At 37.7% G+C, this 27900-nt stretch overlaps 2 protein-coding genes across 3 annotated transcripts in view; one reads left to right on the top strand and one right to left on the bottom strand.

The window, feature by feature from the left end:
- Positions 1 to 2549: 2549 nt before the first annotated feature.
- Positions 2550 to 15253, bottom strand: LOC101858980 (insulin-induced gene 2 protein). 2 transcript variants are annotated; one of them, XM_005089176.3, is made up of 6 exons: positions 15098 to 15251; positions 11878 to 12104; positions 10947 to 11071; positions 8516 to 8682; positions 7159 to 7258; positions 2550 to 3584 (listed from the first exon to the last, which is right to left on the bottom strand). In XM_005089176.3, exons 2-6 carry the CDS (start codon positions 12053 to 12055, stop codon positions 3540 to 3542), a joined length of 615 nt encoding a protein of 204 aa, XP_005089233.1. In that variant the 5' UTR covers positions 12056 to 12104; positions 15098 to 15251; the 3' UTR covers positions 2550 to 3539. The 2 variants fall into 2 exon arrangements, with proteins under 2 accessions (XP_005089233.1, XP_005089234.1); XM_005089177.3 differs by having other exon boundaries at positions 3504 to 3588; positions 15098 to 15253.
- Positions 15254 to 15365: 112 nt separating this feature from the next.
- The window catches only part of LOC101860059 (coiled-coil domain-containing protein 93), a gene marked incomplete in the record, with an annotated part of 31200 nt that continues 18665 nt past the window's right edge, over positions 15366 to 27900 (top strand). Inside the window, 5 exon segments of the mRNA XM_005089281.3 lie at positions 15366 to 15479; positions 16840 to 16953; positions 17448 to 17542; positions 18539 to 18650; positions 23415 to 23513. Of these exon segments, the coding sequence (XP_005089338.2) occupies positions 15387 to 15479; positions 16840 to 16953; positions 17448 to 17542; positions 18539 to 18650; positions 23415 to 23513 (513 nt within the window).

Raw genomic sequence — 27900 nt, 5'->3', positions numbered from 1 at the left:
TGCGCCACTTTCCAAACGGAGACTATTAAACCTTTGGCAGCTTGCACGCTACTAGCCTTTGAGGAAACTGTAAATTTGTGTACTTTTCACGCCAGGAACGGACCTCAGTTTCTGGAGTCATGTAACTTAAAACACTTACCAGCTATATGGATAGGTGTGACAAAAAGAGTAGCGAGCGAATTGTAGGCCTACATTGTAAGAAAGAGTGGAATAGCTCACTATAATCCTTAAAGTATAAGAAGAATGAAGATTCATCAAAAGTAAGCCCTAATGGCTTCTTTGGAAGATGAGATTCACAGACTGTTTAAAAGAGCAGCACCTAACAATTGGAACGGAAGTGAATGGATGGAACCGAAAACAAAAATACTTGTTTGGAAGAAGGATGAAAATGCTATCAAATTAATCAAATATATATGTCACGACATGGTGGAATCAACCCTCTTCAATTATTCGGCAAATGGAGCTACTGGTATCATCTGAAAGCTTATTTATTTGCCTTAATTTCATTGAGAAAAATACCCATCTCTCTTAAATAGAAGTCGAGATATTTGCCACTGAAGGAGGTGGGGTCGCCTGGTTTCAGTGGTATAATTAGCGAGAAAATGGCCGCCAAAAACTTGGTAACTTCAATATTTTGAGCCTTATATATATCAATGTTTTTCAGCAAAATTCACATGGAAATGTGTTTTTATATGGACATGAAAGGCGTTGAGTCATAAAACTAAAATTAAATAAAAAAGATAAAACCTGCCAAACTGGCAGAAAAATGCTAGTTTAATTGATTTCTTTGTTCTTATGAGCGACTGATTTCACCACGATACCTCACATTCTAAAAAAAGACATAAAATCAAATTGAAAACTTGAAAAAGTACATACTCTGGAACTTATGTTACCCTTCTCAGAATATGGAAAACAATAACATTTACAAAATGATTTAAAAAAAACCCCAACCCAAAATATGAGAAAAAAAATTTAAAAAATGGATACCCAGTATTTCTTGTTCACAGTAAAAGTACTTTTCTGGAGCCTTCTAATCACATAACAAAAAATGACTGTGTGGACTTTAAAGCTCTTCAAAATTTAATATTTCAACTGCCAAATCATGCACCCTCTTAACTCAGTGACAGTCAAAAGCCAGGTCATGAAAAAAATACAGGGCACACTACTTGTATCCAAAAAATAAAATTATCCACTTCACATTTTACAGACTCATCCTTTCAATGGTTTCAGCATCACTCCAGTTGTTTTTTGGCATTCAAAACAAAGGCCTTCCTTGAGTCTTGGTAAGGATATATGTAAATCTTATATTTTTGACAAAATACTGACATCCTAGTTGCTCTGTTTACAACATGAACATTTAAAGTTAAAGTGCCCCCCAATTAAGAAAAAAACCCAAAACAAAAAACCCCACACCAGTCTGAGTACACAAATTTTGGAAGGAAAAAAAAATGCTATACCAAACATGGTCCATGATCATGAACCTGAAGCATGTCAAACATGTTGTTGAGTATTCTGAAAGAGCGAGAGAGAGAGAGGAAGAGGGAGAGGGGGAGAGAAAGAGAGAGAGAGAGAGAGAGAGAGAGAGAGAGAGAGAGAGAGAGAGAGAGAGAGAGAGAGAGAAAGATAGATAGATAGAGAGAGAGAGAGGGGTGGGGGGTGGGGGGAGAGGAGTGTGCCCTTTTCACTCAATCAATTTTTGAACTATAGTATATAACTTGCATATATTGCAAATCAATTTATGGAGCATGAAATCATTTTGAAGTTCAGTCCGATGGAATAAATTAACAACAAACTTAAACAAAAACCACCTAGTGAACCAAAACAGTAATTAAGATACATACACCAAGAGTAACAAAAAAAGAGAGGAAAGATCTCAAAAGCCTAACCATGGTTGAAGAACACAAAACTCTTGTACTGAGTGGTCATAGAAAGTAGTTACTGGCCAAAAGGACCATGTCTATACAATACCATTGACTGCCGAGAGAACAGAAAAAGGTGGTTAACCATGGTTGTTAGAAAAACAATATCTGCAAGCCACATAGCAATTACAATCCTAAAAAAAAAAAACCCACACGTTTTTTGGAAAGAATTATCAGCCTAAAGGCTTTACAAGAAAACCCAAGGGACTCATATTGTTGAAAAATAAGGAAACTTATTTTCAAATAAGTACAAATGTATTGCACAGAAAAGTCTAAAGCTAAAAGTCTGAACTAGAATAAGCCAATAAGGAATGTAAGTTGCTGTGCCTCCTTTTACTTCTATGTCATTTCACACACCCATCACAATTCAAACACGCAAAAACCATACAAAAATGAAGAAGCTTGACAACACTCCTATTTTGTCAATATGCCTGTGTATTAATCACTTCCAAAATATAAAGTAAAAACTGAATATTCAGTAAAAATATCATTCATGTATCCAGTGGGAAGTGATACACAGCATTGTGTATCATTTTAAAAACAAAACAATGAACGAATTAACAAGTGGTTTGATTTGAGATCACTGTTATTGCATATCTATTGCTGAACTCACTTCTGGCTACTTATTTCTTATCATCACCTTTTTCTTTTTTTTTCTCTTAAAATAAGTTTTTAATCCAATAGTTGAATGAATGGTAAAATAGCAAAAGTCACGAACCCTTACTGTTTAAGGAAGCAAAAACTACTTAGCAAAATGGTATTATATCTCTAAGCATTTACAAATGGTCAAACTTCTCCCTAAACCCATCTATATCAAAAATGAACAAAAGGCTACTTTGTGAACTTTTTTTGCAAAAGAGGGGAAAAAACAAACAGAAAAAACCCATAGCAAAACAGAAAATTACTCATCTAGTCAGACTCTTTAAAACCATAGCCACAAGCAAAACCCAGTAAAGCTCATTTATTCTCGCAGCAACTAAGAACACATAGAAAGTGCCAACTTCAATATAAGTTGAAATTTTAAGGCAATACATTAACTGACCGTTGTAACGCCAGACAACTTAAAACTGTAGAACTATGAGGTCATAGAATGAAAACCTCTTCTCCAAACCCTAAAATTCCTCACATTTGCGAAACAGGGCCTGATTGATATAGGAATAGAGAGAGAGATAGACAGCCATACATATCCATCAATATGCTGTGCCAGTAAACTACACAGGCCTACATAGTCAGTGTGAAAGTATTTCAACATATGAGACAGGCTCATGGTGCACTTTCTTCTGTAGAGGTTGTCCAAACTTTTGCAGCCCTAGGACTAAGGGGCTGTCCTTGAGCGCTCACAGATACACCAATGCTTACAGAGAAGAAGACATGGCAAGACTGAACAGGAGGCAATATAGGAAACTTCTCTTAATGTGTACACATGGTGCACAGAAAAAGTACCAAATGTAGTATGCACAGTAAATTTGCATAGTTGAGGGAAGGGGGAACTCCGCAAGGTCAGGGCAGTGGTAGTCCTATGCATAAACAAGCCAGAGTAAGTCTGCCTCTCCGGGGAACAAATGTTGGTGGCATCAGATCCAAACTCTTTAATTCCATGCTGCTGTCACATGCCAAAGTTCAGTCCCGCTTTGCCTGTGAAGTGCTGGATGAGTCTCCATCATACTGTCAAAATAACAGAAAAATAAAAACGTATTATAAAGTTATTCATGTTATGGTTGAAAGAGGCAGAAGAGCAGAGTCAATCTAAAACTAGGGGGTGGTGGGAAAAAAAAAGATATAAGACAATGCCAGGAAGCAAAGCAAAAAATACTTGAACATAAAAAAAAAGAAAAGCAGAACCAAACATAAAAGGTTTTCAAAAGCCTTCTTTAATTACCTCTGCCTTCAGAATGAGACGCACAACTCACAAGCTATTTGTATTTTGGTTTTTGTCAAAACAATAGCTATACTTTTACTAACAAAGAAACAAAATATGTGTCACGACACGGTGGAACCAGGCGCTCGTCAATTTGGAGGCATATGGTTGGTATCATCTTAAAGATTGTCCATTTGCCTTGCTTAGGAGGAAAAAAATATCCATTTACCTTGAATGCAAGTCAAGATATTGGCGATTCAAGGAGGTGTGGTCGCCTTGTTTCAGAGTTAAAATTAGCAAGAAAATGGCTGCCAAAGTTGAGTTATTTTCTTAGACAAAGAGTTCGTGGAAACTGAAAACTTACATCTTTAATGTCTTTAATCAACATTTTTCAGTAAAATACACACAGAAATGGGTGTGTCATGCTATGAAATTGGCGACAAGGTTGGAAAAGGGTTTTTCTTTAAATGCGCCACATAGAGCAAAACCATTCAATGGACTTATCTAAAATGCATACCAAACAAATTCCTTTTGGCTTCCAAATGTTATAAATCTGAAACACAAAACTTCAGTATAGAGGAAGATATTTACTAAACAAGTAGGCCTACAGTTTTTTCGGATCACCCTGTATTTCTTGAAAATTCTTGTTCAAGGTGGTGGTGAATTTGTTTTAAGGACGAAAAATAAACACTTTGAAGCTGTTCTTTTATCTTAGCTGCTTTTTAAAGTTGGTTTGTGAGTAGCGAATGTGTTGTCAGGTCGTCTCAAAGGGCAGATCTATCTATTTGAAGCAGAAACAAAGGGGAAGCTAAAGCCGTTTTTCTCACAACTTTGTTTCTGAACCCTGCCTTACAAAATCACCCTTATCTCAAAAACTACAGAAGATATCTTAAATATTCAAAAAGAATATTATTCAGAAATAATCTCTGTGCATGAAACTGCACAACCCCCCCCCCCCCCCCCCCCGAAAGAAACCCAAACAATAAACTGGAATTCTACTAAATGCGTTATTTGGTACCTTTCACCAGGCACACACACATATGATAATATGAAGAAATCTGAAATAATAATTATTGTTATATCAATTAAGTACTAAAATCATCATCATCATCAATGCCTTTCACCCCTGGCAGGGTATAGGCCACATACAAGCTCCTTCCATTTATCTCTGTCCTGAGCCATCCTTCCAAGCTCGTTCCAAGTGAGCTTCATTTCTCTCATGTCCCTTTCCACGCATCTCCTCCATGTTTCCCGTGGCCTACCCCTGCCTCGTGCTCCCTGTGGGTTCCACTGCAGTGACTGTCTTGTGATGTTTCCGCTGGGCTTTCTTAAGGTGTGTCCCATCCATCGGCACTTTCTTAGTCCTATTTCTACTTCTATATCCTTTAGTCCTGTCCTTTCCCACAGCTCTTCATTTCTTATTCTATCCTGCCACTTAATTCTTAAAATACTCCTCATACATCTGTTGATGAAAGTCTGGACCTTATTCAGTACTGTCTTCGTTGTCTTCCAAGTTTCGCAGCCGTAGAGAAGCACAGACTTGACGTTGGAGTTAAAAAGTCGAATCTTGGTGAGCAGTGAGATGTTGTTTGCTTTCCAGACTTTTAATAATTGCTTGAAGGCTGACCTTGCCTTGGCGGTTCTTGAAGTACTAAAATAGGGGAATTAATTTAGTAAAACTTATTCTGGTCAACTCGAAAGTCATCTCCCCTCAGGGGCGGCTCGTGGGTCTAAAAAGTGGACGTGCACAATTAAGCTATCTTAGGTTGAATATAGTCAAGGGCATAGTAAATGAGATGGTGTATAATTTTAGGATCTTTGGTTTGGTGAGGGAGAACCTTGTGATTCTATTGTGATTCTATTTTGATTCTTTTTACTTTTACTTGTGGCTTTGACTTCTAGAACTAAATCTGTTTGTTAGCTAAACGTCAATTTCATTCATCCCGCTTTAGTACTGAACACTCAAGTAATACCTTTCACCACTCCACTACAAAACCGTTCAAAAGCACAACTTATAGGACGATGACTTAAGTGTGTCATGTTCACCGTCACAGAGTCACTTAAAATAGCAGCAAGACAATTAACCAATCACAATTCACTTGAGCACTCCACTGGATTGCTCCGGGGCTGACATAATTTTGACATAGAATAGTGCACAGTCTATCGCGTTTATTTTTAGATTGCCTACTGTGGGCTATGTTTCGGCACTATTCGGCAGGAGCACATTTGAGAGGTGCAGTCCTATTAATATTAATGTACCGCCAAACTCGTTACGAGTGTCGTCATCGCTTGGGTTATCCCAAAGAGCGATTTATAGGTCAGGTTTCCACTGTTGAATATCCTGCTATGCATAGATACAGCGCATGAACTTTGGCATGGCATAGTAGATGTTTTACGGCTCTATATACACAGAAATGACAGTTACAGCGCCAGTGAGAAACGTATTTTGATATAATATTTGGCTAGTGTTTGTTTCTGGCGTCTTTTATTTTGTTATTGTAGGTGTTTTACGTAATAGAACATTACAATTTTGGGCAGCACTGCACGATGGACGAACCGCGCCTGTCTCCCCTCCTGGATCAAGCCATATTCAATTTTTGTTAGAGAAATAAACCACCCGCAAAGGTGAACAAAGAACAAATACCAATAAAACCCCATGACACATCCATTTGGCACGGCTACAACGGCGCTTTCTCCTTCTCCTACTCTTACACTTCAATGTAAACACCAGAAGCAGTTTGTCACAAAGTAAATGGAATTTTAAAAACAAATCTGAAAAGATAGTTCCAGTTGGAAAGCCTGACTAAGTTCATTCAAAGTTCCAGTTTACGGTGTATTTGGCAGTATGTCAATTCTGAAAATCATGTAAGTGTAAGGTAAAAAAACAACCTCTATCATCCACGTATCAACCCTCTGAGCTCTAGCCTCCGGTACACCAGGGGTGCGTAAAATTGAATGCATGCCTAGCTACTTGTACACCAATGGGCGGGACCCTATCCAAAACCAGCCTGCCTGTTACAAAACGGGCACATAAAACAGTGTTTGCTACACAGGACGTCACTGATTATTTTGTAGACCTTTCTGAATTAGATGCTGGTAATGACGAAAACTACCCTGGGTGGGACGGAATGTGATTCTTATGATGATATGAATCTCTCAAAGGATTATGGTTAAAAATGTAAATGAAAGATAGTGACAATTAATATTTGCTGCAGCAACCAGAATGCATAAAACATTAAAGAGTAGTAAGTCAAATGAAAATGAACTTTAAATACAAAAAAAAGAACAAAAAGACAAACTTTGAGAAACAAGAAAGAAGAATGGAGAAAGAAGGAGATAAATTATTGCACAATAATGGAACAAACTGAATGAGGCACTTACTGTGGCTAGCTGTCGTCCTATGTTCCCCATTGTGACTCCTCCAGAGAAAAACACACACGGGAGCCAAGATCGGACAAAAAGAAAATCTGGCTCAGTGTATCTGAAACAATATGACAAAATGCATGATACAAAACAGCAAATAATCTGTTTAAAATGTATCCCCCCCTCCCCCCAGATCAATCAAATTATTTTTTCATAACTCAACATAAAAAAAGACTGCCAAGAAGCACTGTGTAAACCATGTGCAAAGTTCCACCATAAAACGATGCAAATGTTATACTGCGTCCCCATCGACCCACTAAATGACTAAAGAGGTTGGCTGCTTCGACTTTGCCCGTGAGGGCCAACGTAGACTGTATGCTGCATGGGCTACAACACCCCAGCAAAAAGATGGAGATGCTCAATTAAAATAAAATTCCACAAACAGGAATCAAACTTCCATCTTTGGCATGCATTGGTCTTTTAAAGATTTATGTGCATGTAACTATTACACAACAGATACAGATATGTTAAATGAAAGTCAACCCACTGGCCTTAAATCAAAAAAAAGATTTGATTATTATAATGCATTCAACAAGACCTAAGTACACAGAATAATTTAAATGACCGCTTCGCCAAAATTGTACCATTTCAATAAAAATTGTACTATTTCGATGTTAATATTGTTAGCAACATCTATGTGAATGACTTTCTGCCTTCTTCATAAATTAAAGTCAACTTCATACACTGTCTTACACACTTTATTTTTAGATTTATAGTTTCCTACTCTATTAAGATTAATTAAGCAGGGAATATCCCAGACTAAGTGATTCATGTCATACAAATAATTTCAGACAAAACCAAAACATTAAAAGCTTCCCATGGATAAAAGGACCTAAATATGGCCTTAGGTTCTGAGTCTGAGAGCCTAACCGCCAGGCCATGAGGCCACTGCGCCATATTAAAACAACTTTGCTAAAGGAAGAAGACAGAAAAAATAAATAGGCCCTACTCTGACGCACACACTTGTGAAAAAGATGAAAAATTGGGTTATCAGTACTTAAGTTATGGCTGCATGACCTGAAGCAACTGACTTAGAGGAGATAACATTTTGATCATGACCTCTTATCATCCCACATGCCTAGTGCCCTGGTCACAGGCATACCAAATTACCATCATTGCCAATACAGTAGGATGGATACTTCCTTGACAAGCAAATGAAAATCCTGAGCTTTACTCTCATATACGCTGAACAGTGTGCCCTGGAAAGCACAATATATAGCACTATCTAAATCTGATCGTCCACTGATGAAAGTTGATTGGGAAAGACATTCTAGACTGAAATAAACATTTTAAGTTTTTCAATCTAAAATCATACCTGTACACATCATTGTAGACTAGGAGCTGGGTGACAAAAGTTGCCAGGACCGCAATACCTACTCCCAAGCCAAATCCTGACCTGGAGCGATCAAACAGCCACCACAGCCCTATCGACATGGCTGCAAGGCTAACTGACAGCTGAATGTTGTTGGCAAAATCAATTTTCTGGTCAATGGTTAAAGAAAGTTCGTAAAACATAAATTAGAAAGAGCAAACAGTATACGTACAAAGAGTTGAATCCTTCAACTTAGTGACCGAATCTTACAATTTATGTAAAAAGCTACAAGATCACATGCCACTCCGGCAGGCAAACATCGCACAATATCGTCGGCAAGCTGTTCAAATGTTGTAAGCCCGGAAAGCAAAAATTTCCAAGGAGACAGAAAAAACAATTGTTTCATTCATTTAACAATTATACCTATTACCTATTATGTATATTTTCTTGCCCTTTTTTAACATTTGTAATTTTAACTTTAACAAAGTATCTTTTAAAGCATATGCAACCGAACGACATAGTAAGACTGAGATGAAAGTTCAAGATTTTGTGTTTAGTGCATCTGAACACCTGGAAGACGATATAGTTTTGAAACTTCGTAACTTGTTAAAGGCAAGCAATTATTAAGAGGAATATGAAGGCAACCAGTCAGGGCACATGTCTTCCACATCAATATTTCACTGCCGAGTCATATCTTACAAAATGGCATCACTTTTCGCCTGATTCTGTTACTTTTAGTTAGTGTGACCCAGCAGCCCGCTGGAGCTCTCCGGCTCAGGGTCACAGGGTTAATGAGCGCAGAAGCGACATTTGCAGGTGTCGTTAAGAAGTTTGTATTTTTGTCTAAGTTTGAAACGATACCTTCTTCCCCATCCCACACAGCAAACCATTACACTGAAGTACTAAAAGCTCAATGTGTTGAGATTAATTTTGCATTGAAATGGTTAATTTCTGTGCCTTAGTTTTTGTTATAGACAAGTGTTTGCAGAGAACCCAATTTGTCCTATTTTATTAATATACTTATGAATAAATTATTGTTTATTTAAAAACAGCATGACAGACCTCTCCAAAATCTGTGTAAAACTGACTATGAATGTCATGTCTTTTACCATGAGAAATCTTAAACCTGAGCAATTACTAATAATCAAGTTATAAGAGAAGAAAGATCCACATCTGCATTTTTTTACTAAAGACACTCAGCGTTAGCTCTTGCATTACCATTAAACAAGAGAAAGTTACTCTGCGTTTGTTCATGAATTATGTTGTGTCTGTGACAGCCTGCATACAACTAAGAAAGAGATTCTACTACGCGATTTAAAAAAAACACAAAACTGTGTAAATACATGGGTAGAGATAAACTTCTTGTATTAAAAAAAATAAATACAGCTAAACACATTAATTCTTAGTTTTTGTGTCGGAAATATGCGCAGATACTTTTATGAATGTATAGAAAATAGAATATTGTCAGTTATTGTAAATGATCATAGAAACCAAAATAAAAGCTGAAAAGTCTGGTGCTGATTCGAGTGTCACTAGAAAGCTAGAAACTATTCTTATAATCCAATTACGAGAAGCCATTCCTGTTATTAAGTCAACTTACAAAACCTCTCTGCGTTTTAAGAAAAGTAAGGAATTTCTGGACTGTAACAGAAACTGTTGGTGTATTACGATGTAGATCCATTCTGGCACTAAAACCGATTTGTACTTGTTAATAGAGATAGTACAGGGTAATTTTTATAAACTTTAGAGAAAATATGCTAATATTTCCAATTATATTCGAAATATAAAGTTGTATTAGGAGGAATTACTTCGAGCAAAATTACAGCTTTCTATTATATGCACAGATACCATCTTTTCTCAGTATCTGCACCAATGTTATGTCGTCCATGTTTAAAAAGTTTGAGTTTTTGTCCTGCGTTTTTTTTTATATACTGATTTTTTTTTCATTCACACTTGTCCAAAATTTTTTACAATTTAACATTGCCGACTTCAGCGCGTCTAACAAAATAACCAGACAGGTTACAATATCCGTTCTTTTTTTAGTCTCAAGAGCAGAAATGCGAGCTTTAGGTGCATTAAGTGATAATTACCATTATATATAAATACATGGACACACCTTAAACTATACATAGAAAAGTACAAAAAAATGAAGTCAGCCCAGACAGAGCGGTCCCAGGGAGCTGACCTCCGTGATAAGGCCCTCGGAGGGGAACCCCCCCTGCAACTAAAATTCCACTGCCGGTGCGCCATGACAAATGCCCACATGTAGACTTGATCTCAAAGTCACTAGATTTTTTCCATGTAATTTCTATAATGCTAGAGGATGAGTTGCTCCATCCCTGAACTGGGGGTGTGAAAAAAACGAAACGGGACAGACTTTTTAACCAGCAATTTGCATCCTTGCATGTAAAGAGCTCTAAAGTGAAAAGGATACAGCACTGGCGTGATTGATGCCTACAAAAACAGCAACACATCTCATGACACTGCTCCACTCTCTTTTGTACATTAACTCTTCTCCCAGCTTCTCGTCAAGGCATGGATACAGGAGACCAATCACAGCTGGGGACAAGACAAAGATAAAAATATTTTTTAAAAACCCCAAAATTAACAATGTTAAACACCTTCAGAAATTAGTTATATCTAGATTATAATGGTATGAGCATCAATGATCAAGTTTTATAGATAATCCAAAGAACATTTACACAACATTAAAAAACATCAGCTTTTCTTGCTCTGCAAAATATGTCAATGGAGAGATAGAAAGTTTTTATTCTTCAAAATAAGACATATTTAAGGAACTAAAAATAAAATTAACTGGAATTGTAAAATATTATATACAATATAATACACACACACACATAGAAGAATTTTAAAAACAAAAATAGATAATAATAGATTGAAACATCAAAACCTCAAACTTTTAACTCTTTCACTACCAGCGGGTTTTCCTCACCTGGACCGGGCCCTATCTGTGACCTAATTTCTGATTCTGCCTACCGTAGGACAAATTAAATATTTTTAAGTTCAATTTTCAATATTAGCCACATGTAATATATATGGAAATAAAGGTGAAGTAATCACCTTCTGAACTATATCAATATGCTGCTAAAAACGATCATATTTCAGCCTGAGATTTCAGATTTGATTATTACTAAAGTCGGTGTGGTTTTGAAACCAGAAGTAAAGAGCTGTGAAACACGGCTCGCAGAATTGAAAGAGTTAAAAGAACCATAATTACTAACAAAATTATATTATATATAATATATATATATATATATATATATATATATATATATATATATATAAATAAAAACCAGTACAAACAAAATCAATACAAAATGTCGAGGGGAAATATGTTTTCATACCTGCAGCTGTTCCACAGCTTGGAGGAATCCACCATGCTGATGAAAATAGACTAGCAAGGACTTCTGGGGGAAAAACAGTAACCTGTCTTTGAATCTGGAGTAGATTTAGAACCAAAGCAAAAAATACTCCAATTGAGAACAGAACAGATCCTCTTGCAATCAAAGACTTCACTCCCATCCTTGAAATCTCTCCTTTGTCAAGAAAAATGATGGCGAATCCGACGAACCTAGAAAAAGTACAACATTAAAGATTGTTAGTATTTTAATCAAATTTTAATTTTAGAGACAAAATGATCACACAATGCTCCCTCAAATTAACAGAGAGAAAAATACAGTCAATCCTGTTCTCTACCAACCACTTGTCCAAGACAAATTACAAATCACCAGTGCCAGTCCACTTCACAAACCACCACAATTTTTTTGTACTTGACGGTCTTCTGCTGTAAAAGTAAAAAAGTTGTTCCCGCATCCGATTCGGACATTGAGGATTGCCTTGTTAGTGAGACAACATCCTGGACCTTCAGCATATTGTGGTAGGGTGGCCAGTTCCTTTCCACGCCGCCTTTACTTCCCCAACTCAAAGTCAGGTACCCATTACTGCTGGGTGGGCAGGAGGGGCCGAAAAAAAAATCTGTGCCTGAACCGAGGCTCGAACCCAGACTTTCTGCTTCAGAGACGAGTGTACTAACCGCTCCGCCACCACACCCTCAAACCCTTTCCACTGTACCAGGCAAAAAGGACTATTCAGGCAGAAGTAGATTGACTTTCATTCATATATTTCCGAGTAGGCTATTGCATTATCACTGAACTTGGTTTAATTTTAACAGGGGGCAGAAGGTTTATAATTAAAAATCGAGTTGCATTGACCATTTCCTTCCCATGCGGATGACTTCCTCCAGACAATAATAAGAAATTAAATAGGCGATTTATCATATAACCCTACATAAACAGTTCCTGTGGACTGAGGAGGAATTTAAAAAAACGAAAGAAAAGTTTGAATTTTAAAGTGGATCTGCAAAGAAGGAGAGAATTAGAGATAGGCCTAGCTTACAACTAAAATAAATCTAGATCTACACATCATAAAGAATGAGACAGCTTTCAGTCACGGATATAATGAAGTAGCCTACTAGATCTAGAATCTAAATATCTAGATCTACATAAAGATCTATATATGTTGGGCGCTATCTGTCGATTTGCGCAATCCACCGACCGCGCAGCGCATTTGATTGATCGAGGAAACGCGCGACAATCCATCGATTATTGCGCATTCTGTCGATCAGCGGATCGCGCAGTGCTTTTTGACGCTCCGTGAAATATACTCACTGCGCATTCTGTCGATAAACTAGATCTATGATGGTGAAGTGAATAAAAAAAAAAGAAAATTGGTATAACTGAGCACGTCAGTCTTTGAGTTTGAGCATCCAAGAAGAGTTGTGTGATGAACTAAAGTGTTGACGGTTGAGTGAGGCGGTTAAATTGACACAACGTTAAATCAAGCACCTGAACTCAGTATTTGGACGGATGTGATTGGCTGCGTACTTCACGTGGTATTCCAAATACGGTCAAAATTTAATGGCTAGTGATAAATTTTTGTGTGTTGATTAAACATTTATTATATACAAGTATTGTTTTCTTTATTGTTTCCTTGAACAAGAGCACCTCGAGCACAACCAAACTCTCCATATTGAATAAGTGTTCGTAGTGATACTCACCGATCTATAAAAGTGTAGGCCTAACCCTGATTGCACTCTCATTAGATCTACCCAATAGCAGTGTCTAAGTACACGATAACCGACAACTCAGGGTCTTTCCACCACCACTACAGCATCATTGCTACTTCCGCTACCATTTTTCTTTCCACATGTTTAATTTGATTTTGTTGAGTGTTGAGTTTTTCTGTATTTTTTTAAAAAATCACATCGCACAAAACCGACAGCCGTGGCCCCTTTCCAACACCTCTTCCCCCTTATAAGCTGAGAGTGCGATATCGCTACGCGCAGTCTCATTGGTCGAAACAATTAACTTTGCCCCCGGCAAGGTCAGCTCAACTTAAGTTTTGTTCATACTAATGACGACGCAGGGAGGGCCAGTTTAGATAGATCTAGATCTAGATTAGATCTAGTAACTGGATATTAAAGCTCACGTCTCTATTGTTATCATTATAATTGAAAAAAATGTTAATATATATGCTGGAAATATTTAGAAACAAGGGTCGGAAGTCGAAACGGACATCATACTGGACTCAAATCAGAGTCCGAATATAATTTTTGTCTATTCGGACTCGAATTGTCACTTCGATTTTAGTTCGTTTTGTAACCCTGACTTCCACTTCCAGTTACTTCCATTCAGTTTCGGTTTGACTTTGGAGAGTGAAACTAAATTACACACTGGACGACATCAAAACATTACAAAACTCAGGGGTAAGATCTATAGAATGCGCAACCAAACGGATCAACAAAAAGCGCTGCGCGATCTGCTGACCAACAGAATGCGCAACAATCGATGGATTGTCGCGCGTTTCCTCGATCAACCAAATGCGCTGCGCGGTTGATAGATCGCGCCCAACATATATAGTCTAGATAATTAGCACAAAATTAGACTACTTGAAACTCAAAGTGGAAAAGGTCGGGGTGGGGGGCTGGTCATTACCAGTCAGGCTTTTGCTAGAGCTTGCCTAGACTCTATTATATTATATATCTAGACTAGATTTAGAAAAGCCCTGTCCTTGGACCCAGCTGGCTTGCACTCGCGAGGTGGTTCTACTCCAGGCTTGGACTTGGAGGGGTGGTGAGCCATTTGCCCACCGGACAAGGCAAAGCAAAGTCAAGACGTCAAGAGATAGTTTTATTCTAGATTCTAGTCTAGACGAAAGCCATTCTGAACGTGTACCACTCAGCATCAATTCTTACACAAAAAATAGTCTAGATCTAGATTAAGAATACATCTGTATCCTCCGCAAACGGTGTATGAAAAGAATTGGTTTGTTATCCTGGAGAACAAGTTACAAGGAGACGGCTCCACAGGCTTCCTTGTTCTAGATTCCTGGCCCAAACGCAAACAACGCTCGTCGCTTGTACTGCAGAGCTGGCAACGCCAACGTCAACCTTGAATTTGACAGAAGTGGTGATGGGAACTGCTGTGTTTTCAGCTTCAATACAAGTAGATTAGATTCTAGATTCTACACAACAACAAATACGAACACAAATCTTGTTTAACATACCTCTGAAAGATTCCTTTAAACTAATACTGAAGCACTGATAAAGACCAACTTTTGTAGTCTAGTATTATCAGCAGGCTGCCGTATGCCAAAAACAACAACAGAAGAGTCAAGTGATAACGCGGCCGACCGACATACGATGATCACACCACAGCTGTAGACTGGTCGAACTCGGCTGAGTCTTGTGAGCCAATGAAATTACTTTGTTTATACAGCTATTTTTGGATGTTCACAAAATTTAGGTCAGGATTCCCTCCAGCATTGGGTCAAAGTGTCACATGACTTATTCAAAATGGCGGCTGCCACTGGTAGTATTTTTGCTGGAAGATTACGTGCCGGATCCGAAAAATATGCCTCTGTTGACGCTGATGGCAACCCGATTGAAGTGAGATATTCAAAATAATACATTGGATGTGTTACACTTCTTAGGATTATGAATCTTGAGCGATGTATTGCGCTTTTTATCAGTATCTTACGAATTGTAAAGTTCCAGTTTAACTTGTGAAAACATCTGCCCCTCCCCTCGTCCTCGCCCCCCATCACAAAATTAGACTGACTTTTTCTCGACTATAAAATACATATTGGTCCAATGCAGACAAGACATACATGATAGGTTACTTACTTAAATTTCTTCTTGGCTAGCAGTGTTACAATGAAACCGGTCATTTCGTCACACTCACACAGTCTCACTGTCGTCTCGTCACACCTCAAAATTATGTGTGACGGAATGACTTCGCTTATCTCTCCAAAATTGTTATTCTAGATCTAGAATCTAGATCTAGATCTAGTAGAGTTTTAGAGGATCAGTGCCAGCAGTCCCTGGTATGACCACTAATTTATATTGAATGCCAGCAGACCCTGGAACACTCAGAAACATTCTTTTGCTTCCCAGGAAGCATACAGTGCAAGCAGCTCATTAAGCACTCAGTCACTGTTACAAGATTGTTCACCATTTATATCTGTGTAAAGTTTCTTTCCCCAAGGACACAACGTCGGATCGAGCTGAGCTTTGGACCCTCAAACTCGCAGTTTCTAATGATTGCAAGTATTGAAGTCTAACCACTTCATTATCGATTATCGATGCCATGCTTTCCCCATACTTATTTCTTGGGAAATAGATTGGGGAAAATGAATGCTTTGACTCTTCCTTCACTGACCATACTCCTAGCAGGCTCTAACTTTAAGAAAATGACCATTGGTTTCATTTCAAAAGCTTAAAGGATGGTGATGTGAAGCATTAGATCTACATCATATGTATTGTATCAAGCATTATATGGCTGACCCTACATGAGAATTTCTTCCACAACTGCACTCTGACAAAAGATCGTCTTTCCATGACACATTCATAATGGATGTTCCAGACATTATATCTAAAAAATTTAGATGCATTAGTGGCCAGTTGAGGTACAAAAAGACAGCTTTTTTGTGAATTTTGTTCAGAGGTGCATGTCAATTGTTTTTCTTTTGCTTCTGGAATGGTAGCTGATTGGGTTTCCAAAAAGCCAGAAAATAGCCACTACCATCAGGATTCAATTCTTCAGCAAGGTTATTGACCTGGGGTGCTAAAATCAAGAACATCCTGTTGTGTGCATATCAGGAAACCTTAATGACTGCCAAGATATTGGCATTTGAGTTTGGAACAAAAGGACACATTTTAAATTGCAACAGACAATTTGAAAATTTTAAGGACTTCCATGAAGGTATAAATGGTTAATAAAAGTATAAGTTTTTATTTCTTCCATCAGGTTGAGACTAGAGAAGATGAAGAGCAGAATGTCAAACTGCAGCAAACAATTGACCTTCTTTTGGCTGCAGGGTATTTCAGGGCTCGTATCAAAGGCCTCTCTCCTTTCGATAAGGTAAAGAATGCCAAATACTTATGGGCACATGTTTTATGAATGTTTTTTTTTCAAAATATCATGTTTTTTGTGCTCAGAAAAGGAAAAAGAAAGGAGCTTGTAAAAAAAACCCAACTGAATTCTGGAATGTTGACAAACAGAGATATCGGTTTGTGTGAGTTCATTTTAATACCTGTGGTCAAAATATTTAAAAAGGGGAGAAAATGTATCATTGGTAGATTTAATAGCTGGTTGTGTCATGGATTGTTTTCTCTGAAAATGTTTACTTTGTAAAGCTACATTTTTATTTTGTAGTCTTAAATACAATGTGACATTCTGTTCACTTCATTTTCGTTACAAGAGTCATTGGAATAAACTTTTTTTATAAATGAAGAATCTGATTTACATTCTTACACTATCATTAAAAGTGTTTTGTTCACTTTCTTTGATACTACTCTGGTAATAACTGAGGTATCAATTACCACTCTTTGTTTCAAAATATTTGTTATCCTAAGGTTGTTGGAGGTATGACATGGTGCATAACAACTTGCAACTTTGACGTTGATGTTGACTTGTTGTTCCAAGAAAACTCGACCATTGGTCAGAAAATGTAAGTTGTTTTTGTGCCATTGCTGTAGTGTATTGTTTTCTGTTGTCTATAACCTGGTCATTTATGTTGAAAGGGAGAGAAAAATCCTTTTTTAGTTAAAATTAAATAATGAAATGAATTAGACTTTAAAAATATGACAGACTGACTGACACCAAATAACATTTTGAACTTCAGGGAAGGAATATTTATTGATCCCTTTTTTTTAGGGTGGGTGGGGGGGGGGCAGCATTTCTCTGCCAAAATTATCAATATCTTTTTGGGAGAGAGCAGATAGGTTGTGTCAGAGGTTGGTTAATTTTGTAGCCAAAAATGAGGAAATAGTCATGAAATTGGATAGACCATTTCATCGCCTTGGCACATTTTTGATGGCAGGTGTGTGAATTTTTAGATTAAGGACCATTCTGGATGAAGCATAAACCTGTAGCAATGTAGTTAGAGTATAACTATCACACTATGAGGATATCACACTTTTAGGAAGATCACTGTATGAATATCACACTATTAGGATCACTCTGTGAATATCATATTATGGATCACTCTTTGGATTTCACTCTGTACACTGTGAATATCACAATATGAGGATCACACTATGAATATCACACTAAATGGACCACACTGTGCAGCACTTGTGGTTTGGACAGGTTTAGTCTCAGCACTGACCATCCTTATTGACTTAAAGACTTTTGCAAAAATTGTTTTACTTACACCTTTTTGATGCAGAAGCTTTTCAGGTACACTACGAGTAAAGGATAGAAACCTAGAGCATGATGATTTCTTCCAAGTTAGTTTGATTAAAAACTGCATTTTTCTCTTTGTTAATATTTTGGAAAGTAGTTTTTATTTTGAAGTTAAAGCTGGGATTCATTTACGAGTTTGCTACTAAAATGCAACCAGTGACAGAGAATTGATCAATTCAGGTAATAAGAATTGTCTGAAAGAATGATGAAAAATATTTTGCCATGATCTTAAATTGCTAATCATTTCTTTCCATTTTAGTTCTTTGACAGAATCTATTGTGGCTGTCCTTCCAAGGATGAAGTGTCCCCACCGAATTGAACCTCATCAGATTCAGGGCTTGGATTTCATTCACATTTTCCCAGTTGTGCAAGTAAGCTAAAGTTCGAAAAAAGCCTGGTCATTCTTGTTTTCTTTCTGTGTTCCCTGTAGGAACAGAACTGTATTTCACCCTGTTTAAGGTGCCGACTGCCATCATTCCCATTTTGTTCTATTTTTTAAAATTGTGCTTAAAAAATGAGTTATTTCTCGCAATCCATGGATGGAGATATCAGCCAGAAATTGACACAATGGTCACATTTGTTATTTCTAAACTAATGCCATTCTCTTCAAGTTTAACATGTCTTTTATCATTTCATACTTTTAAATTGTAAAAATTCAAACTATAAATTTGACATATCTATTTCCATTGGGCTAAAATCAGAGAAGCAACTCATTTTGTCATCATGCCTCACATGTAACCTTTCACTTTTCATATGTTGAAGTAAGTAAAGTGGATTACAGTTGAAACTGTCTAAGATGGCCATCCATTGTCGAGAAAAGTGTCCGTCTTAGGCAGGACTGATCAAAATAAAGAAAACGAACCATTCCTTTCTTAGGTGCCAACCGGATGCATTGGCAGGCTTAGGACTGCAGTAAAGCCCTTTAAATTAAAAAACATTTTTTTAAAATTTCTTTTGGAAAGGGTTTTGTGTCTGCTTTTAATGTTAGATTATACATAGTGTATCAGATGATGAAGACAGTGTGCAGTTCAAAGGTAAAATAAAGCAGTTGATGTTGACGTCCATTGTCACCGACTGGGTAAACAGAGGGAATGCTCTTCTCACTAATGATTTGTGTTTGGTGCATTGTGAATGGGGTTTCTGGATAATGACGGTTCACACGCCTCCTTCATCAGCAGCCAAAAGTTTATTACTGACTTGTCAACTTGGGTAAATATTAGGAAGGACCTATGCAACATAATTGGTTCATTTATTGAAGTGACTAACAGAAACGGCAAGTGAATGGACTATAACAGCTTGTCCACAGCGTTAGGAGCGATAATATATAATTTATGGCAACACATCAGATTATAAGAGATTTGCTGGGCCATTTTAGACATGTTTTGTGGGGGGTTGATAAAATATTATGGCTGTGGTTGCATTGGACAGATTATTGTTTTATGCAGTACAGTCCAACACAGATTCAACAAAAACTCAGTTTCAATGAAACAAGACAGATTCTCTGTTTTTTTAAATTAATAAAAATCAGCAAAATAAGTCGGATTCAATGATTCAATGAACACATAAATGAGCGAAACTGGATTTAACGAAATCGTAACGAATCTTACCTACTCTATTCCAAGACACCATTGATCACACTTGCACTGTACATCATTACACGTTTAGCCTAGCCTATTGCATACATCTTATGCACATGATCAGAAGCCTTTTTTCTCACCAACATGTGTGTTGTTGACATGCGCATAAGAATGGCGTGTTTTAGTGTATGCCAGGGTCAGGAGAGGTCGGTCAGGTGGCTGTTAGTGCTTGTGTCTGAGGTAGGCACAAGCTTTTTAGGCATGGAAATTCGGCAGATATACAGGTGCGTCACAATCATAACATATCATCTCTGTACATATTATTTATTTTTTGTTGTAGCTGAGAATAGCTTAAAAAAAATTATGTATGGCTTGTTCATTTGTCTGACGGCGGTTAAACTAAGGTAAAAAGAAATTGCTCTGTTCAATCTTTTCCGTTCTTTGCATACAGGTCTAAAAGTTGGATGACCGACAGAAGCTAAAAGCCCATTTATAAAGGTCACCGCTAACTAACGTTCTGATTCATTTTCTTTCATGTTAGCCTAAGGCAGGTAAAAAGAATAAAGAGGATTTACAGCATACACCTAAAACGCAAAAAAGTTGACATATTTTCTTCAAGCCCACTTTTTAATTTTATGCCAAAAAAACACAAAGCAAAAGGCGGGTTGAGGTTTTTCGATACTCACTTGGAGCATGTGGAGATGTCTAGACAGCGGAGGGATGAAATCTACAAGTTTACACTGAAATGTGGGGACAGAGTGGTGTCGCTGTCTCAAAATGAGCAATTTGTTGGCGAGGTTACTGTAAGTCATTTATATTAGTGATCCTGTGTATGCATCTGAAGAGTGGTTTTTAATATATAAGGGCTCAAAGAGAAACACTTTTTATTACTAGATCAAGATTTTAAAAAGAAAATCGTTCTGTTTGGTCGCTGGCCTGCTGAAGTGCAATGCAAGGTTTCTTGGGCATAGATAGATGAATGAGTGATGCGTAGATGGGCTTCAGAAAAGGGAGAGGGTGCACAGACGTTATCTTAGCTCTTAGACAACTGAGTTAAAGGACAATTGCATACAACAAAGAACTGAATCTTGTGTTTCTAGACCAGGAAAAAGCGTGTGATAGAGTAGATATAAACAAACTGTGGCTAACACTTGAAGAGTACAGCATTAGGGGACAATTCTTGGACAACATCAGAGCCATCTATACCAACAGTATGAGCACAGTCCCCTCCCAAACAGACTCACTGACTGGTTCGACGTGTCATCTGGAGTGAGACAAGGGTGTGTGTTATCACCGCTACTATTTATAATATACTTGACAAAATTACAAAAGAAGCAAACCCCAACCCGATAGACCTGAACGAGATGCTGTTTGCGGACGATCAAAGCCCGGCATATGAGAAAGAAGAGCAACTTCAAGAGCACACAGACAGGCTGAATACACAATGTGAAAGGCTCATCATGAAGATCAGTACTACCGTCTTAGGAAAAAGGACGAATATCGGAAATTGGGTCATCAAGAGATATCGATACCACGTGAAAGAGCATGAAAAGCTGCATCTTTTGAACCGGTGGCCGTTACATTTAGAGAGATTCGAATACTTTATTTTGGTATTTGAAGTATCGTCATAATTTTTTCTTTGTAATTTATTTTATATTTTATGAAAGAAAGACGAATCTGCGGTCCTACTGTGAAAAAAGGACTAATACCGAGATGTTCGTCCTCAGCTGTATATTAGCAAGTGAAAAGGAAAAACCATTTACGAAAAAGCGATGAATATTCCGATATTCGTCCTTCTTCACCAAAACATGCCTATCTTACATTGCCACAGGTCTTACGATGAAATACCGAAAGGCTCAAATCCTGGCATATCCGGCGTTGATCCCCCCAGTGTCAAGTGTGTTGCATGCAGTAAGACGACAAGCATGACTGCATGTGTACACTCACCAGAATTTGAACCCCAGATCTTTGGCTCCACCGGCAAAGCGCAATTAAATAACATTCTGGAAGCCGCAAAACACTTACAAAAAAAAATGACGAACCTCAAATATCACAGAAACTAAAAATCCAGGATGTTATTATTTGACAAAGTCAGGTGAAAGAAAGACGAATATCGCCATTCGTCCTTTTGCCATAAAAAAACTAATTAAAACTTCATCAATCTGTTATGAAAGAATGACTTTTGTCTTCTCACACAAAATTTTATTGATATTTCCAAACAAAATTTTAACTACAAGTGCATAATTACATCATCCTTCCTCCTGCCAAAAATCAAGTTAAAAATAAAATTTAAAAAACCCACCCTTTTCAACGTGAGACGAATAAATTTGATTATTTGGCCCTCCTGGAAAATGGGTATTTCGCAATATTCGTCCTTTTTCCCCAAGTTGGCAGAGTAAAAGCGAAAGGGAGACGGTGAAAATCAGCAGAACACCTGGCAACTTTAACATCACCATTGACGGAAATCCGCCGAAACAAGTCAGCGAGTTCAAGTATCTTGGTAGCATCTTTTTGGAAGACAGATGTCTCAACAGAGAAATTGAGACAAGAGTATGAAAGGCTAACAGCGTCAGCTACCTGCTTGCCCCACTCCTCAAACATCCTAACATCCTCATTGAGACCAAAGCCAAACTCATTTACTCTATCTTCATCCCCTTCTTGACCTACCAGTGCCAGACATGGACCCTGACCAAAAGACTGGAACGTAAGATAACCACCTGCGAGATGAGATGTCTAAGGAGAGCTGTCAACAAAACCAGACGTGATATGATCAGAAACAAGAAGATCAGAGAAATGGTGGGAACAACACCTGTCCTCCACTACATCCAAAGGCGAACAATCAGGTGGTTTGGACATCTCACACATATGGCACCTAACCAGCTTGCCAGTAAAGCCTACTACAGGAAAGTATCAGGGTACAAGGCAAGATTGAGACCAAGAAAGACCTGGATCCAGGGTGTGAAGGATACCCTGAGAATATTCAATATCCCAGCCAGCCAGACTATCAAACTTGCTAGAGACAGGAAGCTCTTTCTCCCCTCGATGCCCTAGAGGTACAAGAGGACGGATAAAATAAAGATAAAGTAAAGTAAATAAGATAGATGAATAAATTAGCTAGAATATTTTTAACACAAACAGACGAAATTGAACAAGCTATAGTTGCCCTAAACTTTCTCAGAACTGTTTTTGGTGTTAACCCAGTCCTCACTAAATGCAGCTCTGGAGTTCACTGCAAGAAGCTGAGGGTTGTCACAAAAGCGTTGATTTGTGCTGCATTAGTGCAGAGACAGTGATTTTACATTTGTTTATTTAGTTATGAGTCTATGTGCAGTTGGCCTTTGGCAGACTGTAGGTTTGATGTCTATAAAAATTTGAAATTTTCTTTTTGAAGAATTTCCCATCAGGTCCTCACCATAATGGAGGATGAAGTTCTCTTCTCTTGTTTGATTGTTTCTGCCATAAAAATAAACAAAGCGGAAAGTAAGGACTGGACCGAGATGAATTAAAGTTTGCCTGAAGATGCTTTTTTAATGATTACCGTTTATTAATATCTTCCAGTGGCTGGTGAAAAAAGCAATCGAGACGAGAGAGGAGATGGGAGACTACATTCGCCAGTATTCTATTTCACAGTTCAACAAGAACCACAAAATGCCTGAGGTGGGTGCATCAGTAAACTACCGTTTCGTGCTCATGTTTTTCCCTCCTACAGGAACCCTGAATGAACTTTTTAAAATTTCTCATATTATTGTCTTGCTTATTCTATGCGTGATACTTTCCCATTGTACTGTAAAAAGCAGGTGACAAGTTAGGAGACAATTTTTTGTTTAAAGAGAAAGATTTTATTAATTGAGTCCTGTGGAATCACCTGAATTTGTTTGTTTTTTCTGTATTTTTCTGTTCACTCGCTGGAACTATGATATAACTAACCCTTGGTTTTTAGAAGTTCTAATACTTGCTTCAAAATATGGAGGCTAGTACACTCTTTACTGGCTTACTGATATTATGATAAGCTGAAATTTATAATACATAGCCCCCCCCCCCTCTCCCCGAACCCACACATTATCTATACATACAGGCACACACATTATATTTTGACTCTTGTCCAAAGTGACAGAGTACACTCAGGTAGTGGGTGGTTGGCAGATGTTCTGGTTTGGTCTTCTCCTTCTTTCCTGTCTAACATATATATAGTCCTTACCTCTCCTCCTTTTTTGTTTTTGTTACTCTCTTGTGACACTGCTAATGTTCTTTATTTGACTTCATCGTGTTGCACGTGAAACACTACATTCTAAAACTAAAAATAACAGAATTGCTGTTCAAATGGTTATTCATGGTAGTTAAATTACTACAAATGTTATATAGGATCCTTTTTTGTGTTCAAAGAGGAGTTAATGAACAACCCAGTCCTTTTAGATACAAGCGCTAGAAACTAGACATTAATTAAAAGTGTCTCTCAAGAGGCAGTTACATCTGTTACACATCAGTGTCAGTTCAGTGTCCACGCGGGCTTCATCATTGGATAATATTCACATCAACCCATACCCCAGTCTTGTAATGTCCAGGCCAACAAGGTATAATAGACATGAAAATATTATTCCGTCCACGGCATGCTTTATGATGTGTTCATAGAGCGGAAAAAAGTGCAGATCAGACCTATTATTATTATCATTGTTTCTTGTGGAGTCATATATCAGCCTGTCTGCCTCCCGTAACGCTAACATTGCAGCATTTTAAAATGTTTACATGTTAATTTTAGTGTGGCTGAGGCTGAAAAATGATCCATCTTAATAACAGTTTTTTATTTCCAGAGTTATAGTTTGGAATGGCCAAATGGCCTGTGTAATCATGACGCGAAAGACAAAAATAACTGAATAAATGGATAAATGAATAAATAAATAAATAATTTAATTAATAAATAAGTAAGTAAATAAATAAATAAATAAATAAGTAAATGGATAAATAAGTAAATAAATAAATTGATAAATAAATAAATAGATACATTTTTTAAAAGATGTTTGTCCTTCCATGGCGTTGGATGAAATGGAGAGTCATCAGCCTGTTGTCTTTGTTAGTGAATACATGACCCCTACCTAGAGAAAAATATATGTGTAAAAAAAAAAAACAATTTGATCACGATTAAAAACAAAAAGATCGAATGACGTGACCTGTCGTTTCCTGGCACTGTGCCAGCATTTTTTATCTGTCTACCAAAGTCGAAAAAAGGTCAGGTAGAAAGCGGTATGCACGTGAACGTGAGGCGTCGTAGTCATACAACTGGGTGGCCTGACACCGGGCGTTCCAAGCTCTAGTAAATGTACTATTGCAGTCAGCCACTGCCAGGGTACGATTTCATCACTAGCTCTTGAGTCATCGGGTAAAGCCATACTTGATGGCCATCACGTTTTCACTTTCATGAAGGCTCAAGTTCAAACATATAATAATATGCGTTGTAATCGAACCCCAGGCCTTGTTTTGTTTTGTTGTTGTTTGTTTTTGCTTTGGTTTTCCCTGTACACCTCTGTTTTTGGTTTTGTCTGTTGGGTCTGCATACCAGCGCGAAGTCTGTAAGTGAGGTGGCCGTGATCTCCCGCTATCTCTTATCCCTTAGTGTCATAATTTGGCCTCCTTGACTCTGGTCTCGAGGTGGGCGTGTGCATGTCATCTTTGTCGTGATGTCAAACTTATAAACGAAGCTAGATAATGAATTATTTTTCTTACTATCAGAGGGTACTGTTAACAACATTTAAAGCGTCCGAAATTCGTTGAGTAGATTAAAGTTCAATCATTTTTCAGGTACACCATGGTTATACTATTAATCAAGTTGAAATGAAGGTATGATTCCAGCGTCCTACAAATGCAGTTGTTTCTTAAGTCCCGAGGAATCCCACCTCCCTTCCCCACAATGGGTTGCTAAAAGGTTGAACATGCTACGATTATTGGAAGTGTTCTCATAAGATCGAACATGGATGACCCCCCCTCTCTCTCTCTCTCTCTCTCTCTCTCTCTCTCTCTCTCTCTCTCTCTCTCTCTCTCTCTCTATGTCTGTCTGTCTGTCTGTCTGACTGTCTGTCTCTATCTATCTATCTATCTATCTATCTATCTATCTATCTATCTATCTATCTATCTATCTATCTATCTATCTGTGTGTGCGTGTGAGGTGATTGTTTGTTTGTTTGCTTTTTGTTGTTATGACTTTTCTCTCATACGGTCTATTTGTTTGTTCGTTTGCTTTGAGGTCAATCTACGCGCGGCTGTTGAGACGTAGTTTCTTATATTACTCCAGGAACATTGTGGCGTCCAGAAACCGATTATTATTGTTATTATTATTAATATTATTATTATTACTATTATTATTATTATTATTATTATTATTATTATTATTATTATTATCATCATCATTATCATCATTATTATCTTCATTACACGTATTATTATCATCATATACTTACAAGACCATTACCTTTTTTATCTCCAGAGTTGGCAAGGGTTGGATGCCAAATGTGGCAACAAAGCTAGCGACTTTACACAGCACCAGGTCATTGTCCGGGTCCACGGTGACGATGTCGAAAGTGTTGCTCTGGCCTATGATCACTCTGTCGTGAGGTGAGTGGAACGAGTTTCTTTGTCAAGATTGTTAACTCTTTGAAGACTCACATTCTGACCATTCAACCAGGCTGGAAGATGTGCTGTTTTGGGGCATAACTTCAGTTTGTAAACCGATTTTTTGTTGTTTTGTTTTCTGTATTTGAAACTTTAGAAGGCAAGCAACAATAATGTGATTACTAGGAAATATGCAAATTCGTCTTCCTGATTTGTGTTTGATGGTTCGAAATGTGACACCATTATTGCATTTGGTCTTTTGGGTGTGCTGCTGATCGGACATATATTGTCCGTTTCGTCTTTAAAGAGTTAATACTTAGAGCACACTGCCACTCGGATTCAGTCGAACTGAGGCGGGGCCAGCCAGATTCAGACAGATGTACTCCATTGAGGGGGAGGGGGGAGGCAAAAGGTACTATTTTTGGTGGTCTATAAATTGATCAGTTCCTCCCGAATAAAAAAAAACATGGTTTCTTTTTTGTTCTTGTTGTTTTGTTTTTGTTTTTGTTGTGGATTTTTTTTTGGGGGGGTGGCTTTTGTTGGTTATTTTGTTGTTCTTGTTTGTTTGGGGTTGTTTTGTTTTATTGTTTGTTGTTGTTGTGAGGGGGGGGGGGGAGGCCTTTTTGAAAATCAAATTGTAACAAAATGGTAGCTTGTGTTCCTCCATTAAGAAAAATCCAGGCCAGCCCTGATTGTATTAAGAGAATCAAAAATAGAACTATAAAAAAATATATGGACAATGTGTACTGGGCATAAAATGTTCCACAAACATATCAAAACAATTTGCAGCAGTAAGGAACGGCTTCTTCCACCCTGCGTGAAGGAGCTTACACAGGCTGAGAGGGCTACATGTACAACATTTACCCAGTTTTACAATGGCCGGTAAAGCCTCTGTGACGTCTGGGGAAAAGTCGTTAGGCTATCGAGCTCGTAACCGAAAGGTCATGGATCGAACCTGGTACGGGCTCAATGCTGTGTCCTTGGGAAAGGCGTTTTAAATATATTTCCTCTCTTCGCCCTGACGGGAATGGGTACATGTACCAAGCTATTGACAGCTAAAAATTTCAGTTTGAGCGCTTGATTGGATTTTTGCATTGTCTGTTTCCCGGGAAGCCAAGAATGTTTCTGATTGTTCTAGAAGGTTTACTGCATTGATAGTAGTAAACTGCATAGAGCGTGCTGTAGAGCATGGATATGGATATGTTCTGCATAAATGTTGTATTTTTGTAAAAGGAGTAACACGTATCATTTTACCCATCCAAGTCACCATTTCAGTCTTTGTGTGATAAACAGTGTATCCTCCACAGCACGAAAAAATCAAGCAATAGACTATTATCTAATCAATTGGATGTACAATCATTGTTGCAGATCTGGACTTGATGATGATGATAATGATGATGATGATGATGATGATGATGATGATGATGATGATGATGATGATGAT

This window comes from Aplysia californica, unplaced genomic scaffold (assembly GCF_000002075.1).
Source record: "Aplysia californica isolate F4 #8 unplaced genomic scaffold, AplCal3.0 scaffold00004, whole genome shotgun sequence".
Lineage (NCBI taxonomy): Eukaryota > Metazoa > Mollusca > Gastropoda > Aplysiida > Aplysiidae > Aplysia > Aplysia californica.
Note: the sequence above shows the minus strand (reverse complement) of the source record. Positions and strands in the feature narration are given on the sequence as shown.

What these genes read in the sequence shown, in the direction of transcription:
- LOC101858980 (XM_005089176.3), bottom strand. Translation starts at nt 12,055, where the DNA reads ATGGGAGTGAAGTCTTTGATTGCAAGAGGATCTGTTCTGTTCTCAATT. An exon ending in GCATCAATCACGCCAGTGCT is followed by an intron (nt 8,683 to 10,946) that starts GTATCCTTTTCA and finishes ACCATTGACCAG; the next exon opens with AAAATTGATTTTGCCAACAA. An exon ending in TAGGACGACAGCTAGCCACA is followed by an intron (nt 3,585 to 7,158) that starts GTAAGTGCCTCA and finishes TTATTTTGACAG; the next exon opens with TATGATGGAGACTCATCCAG.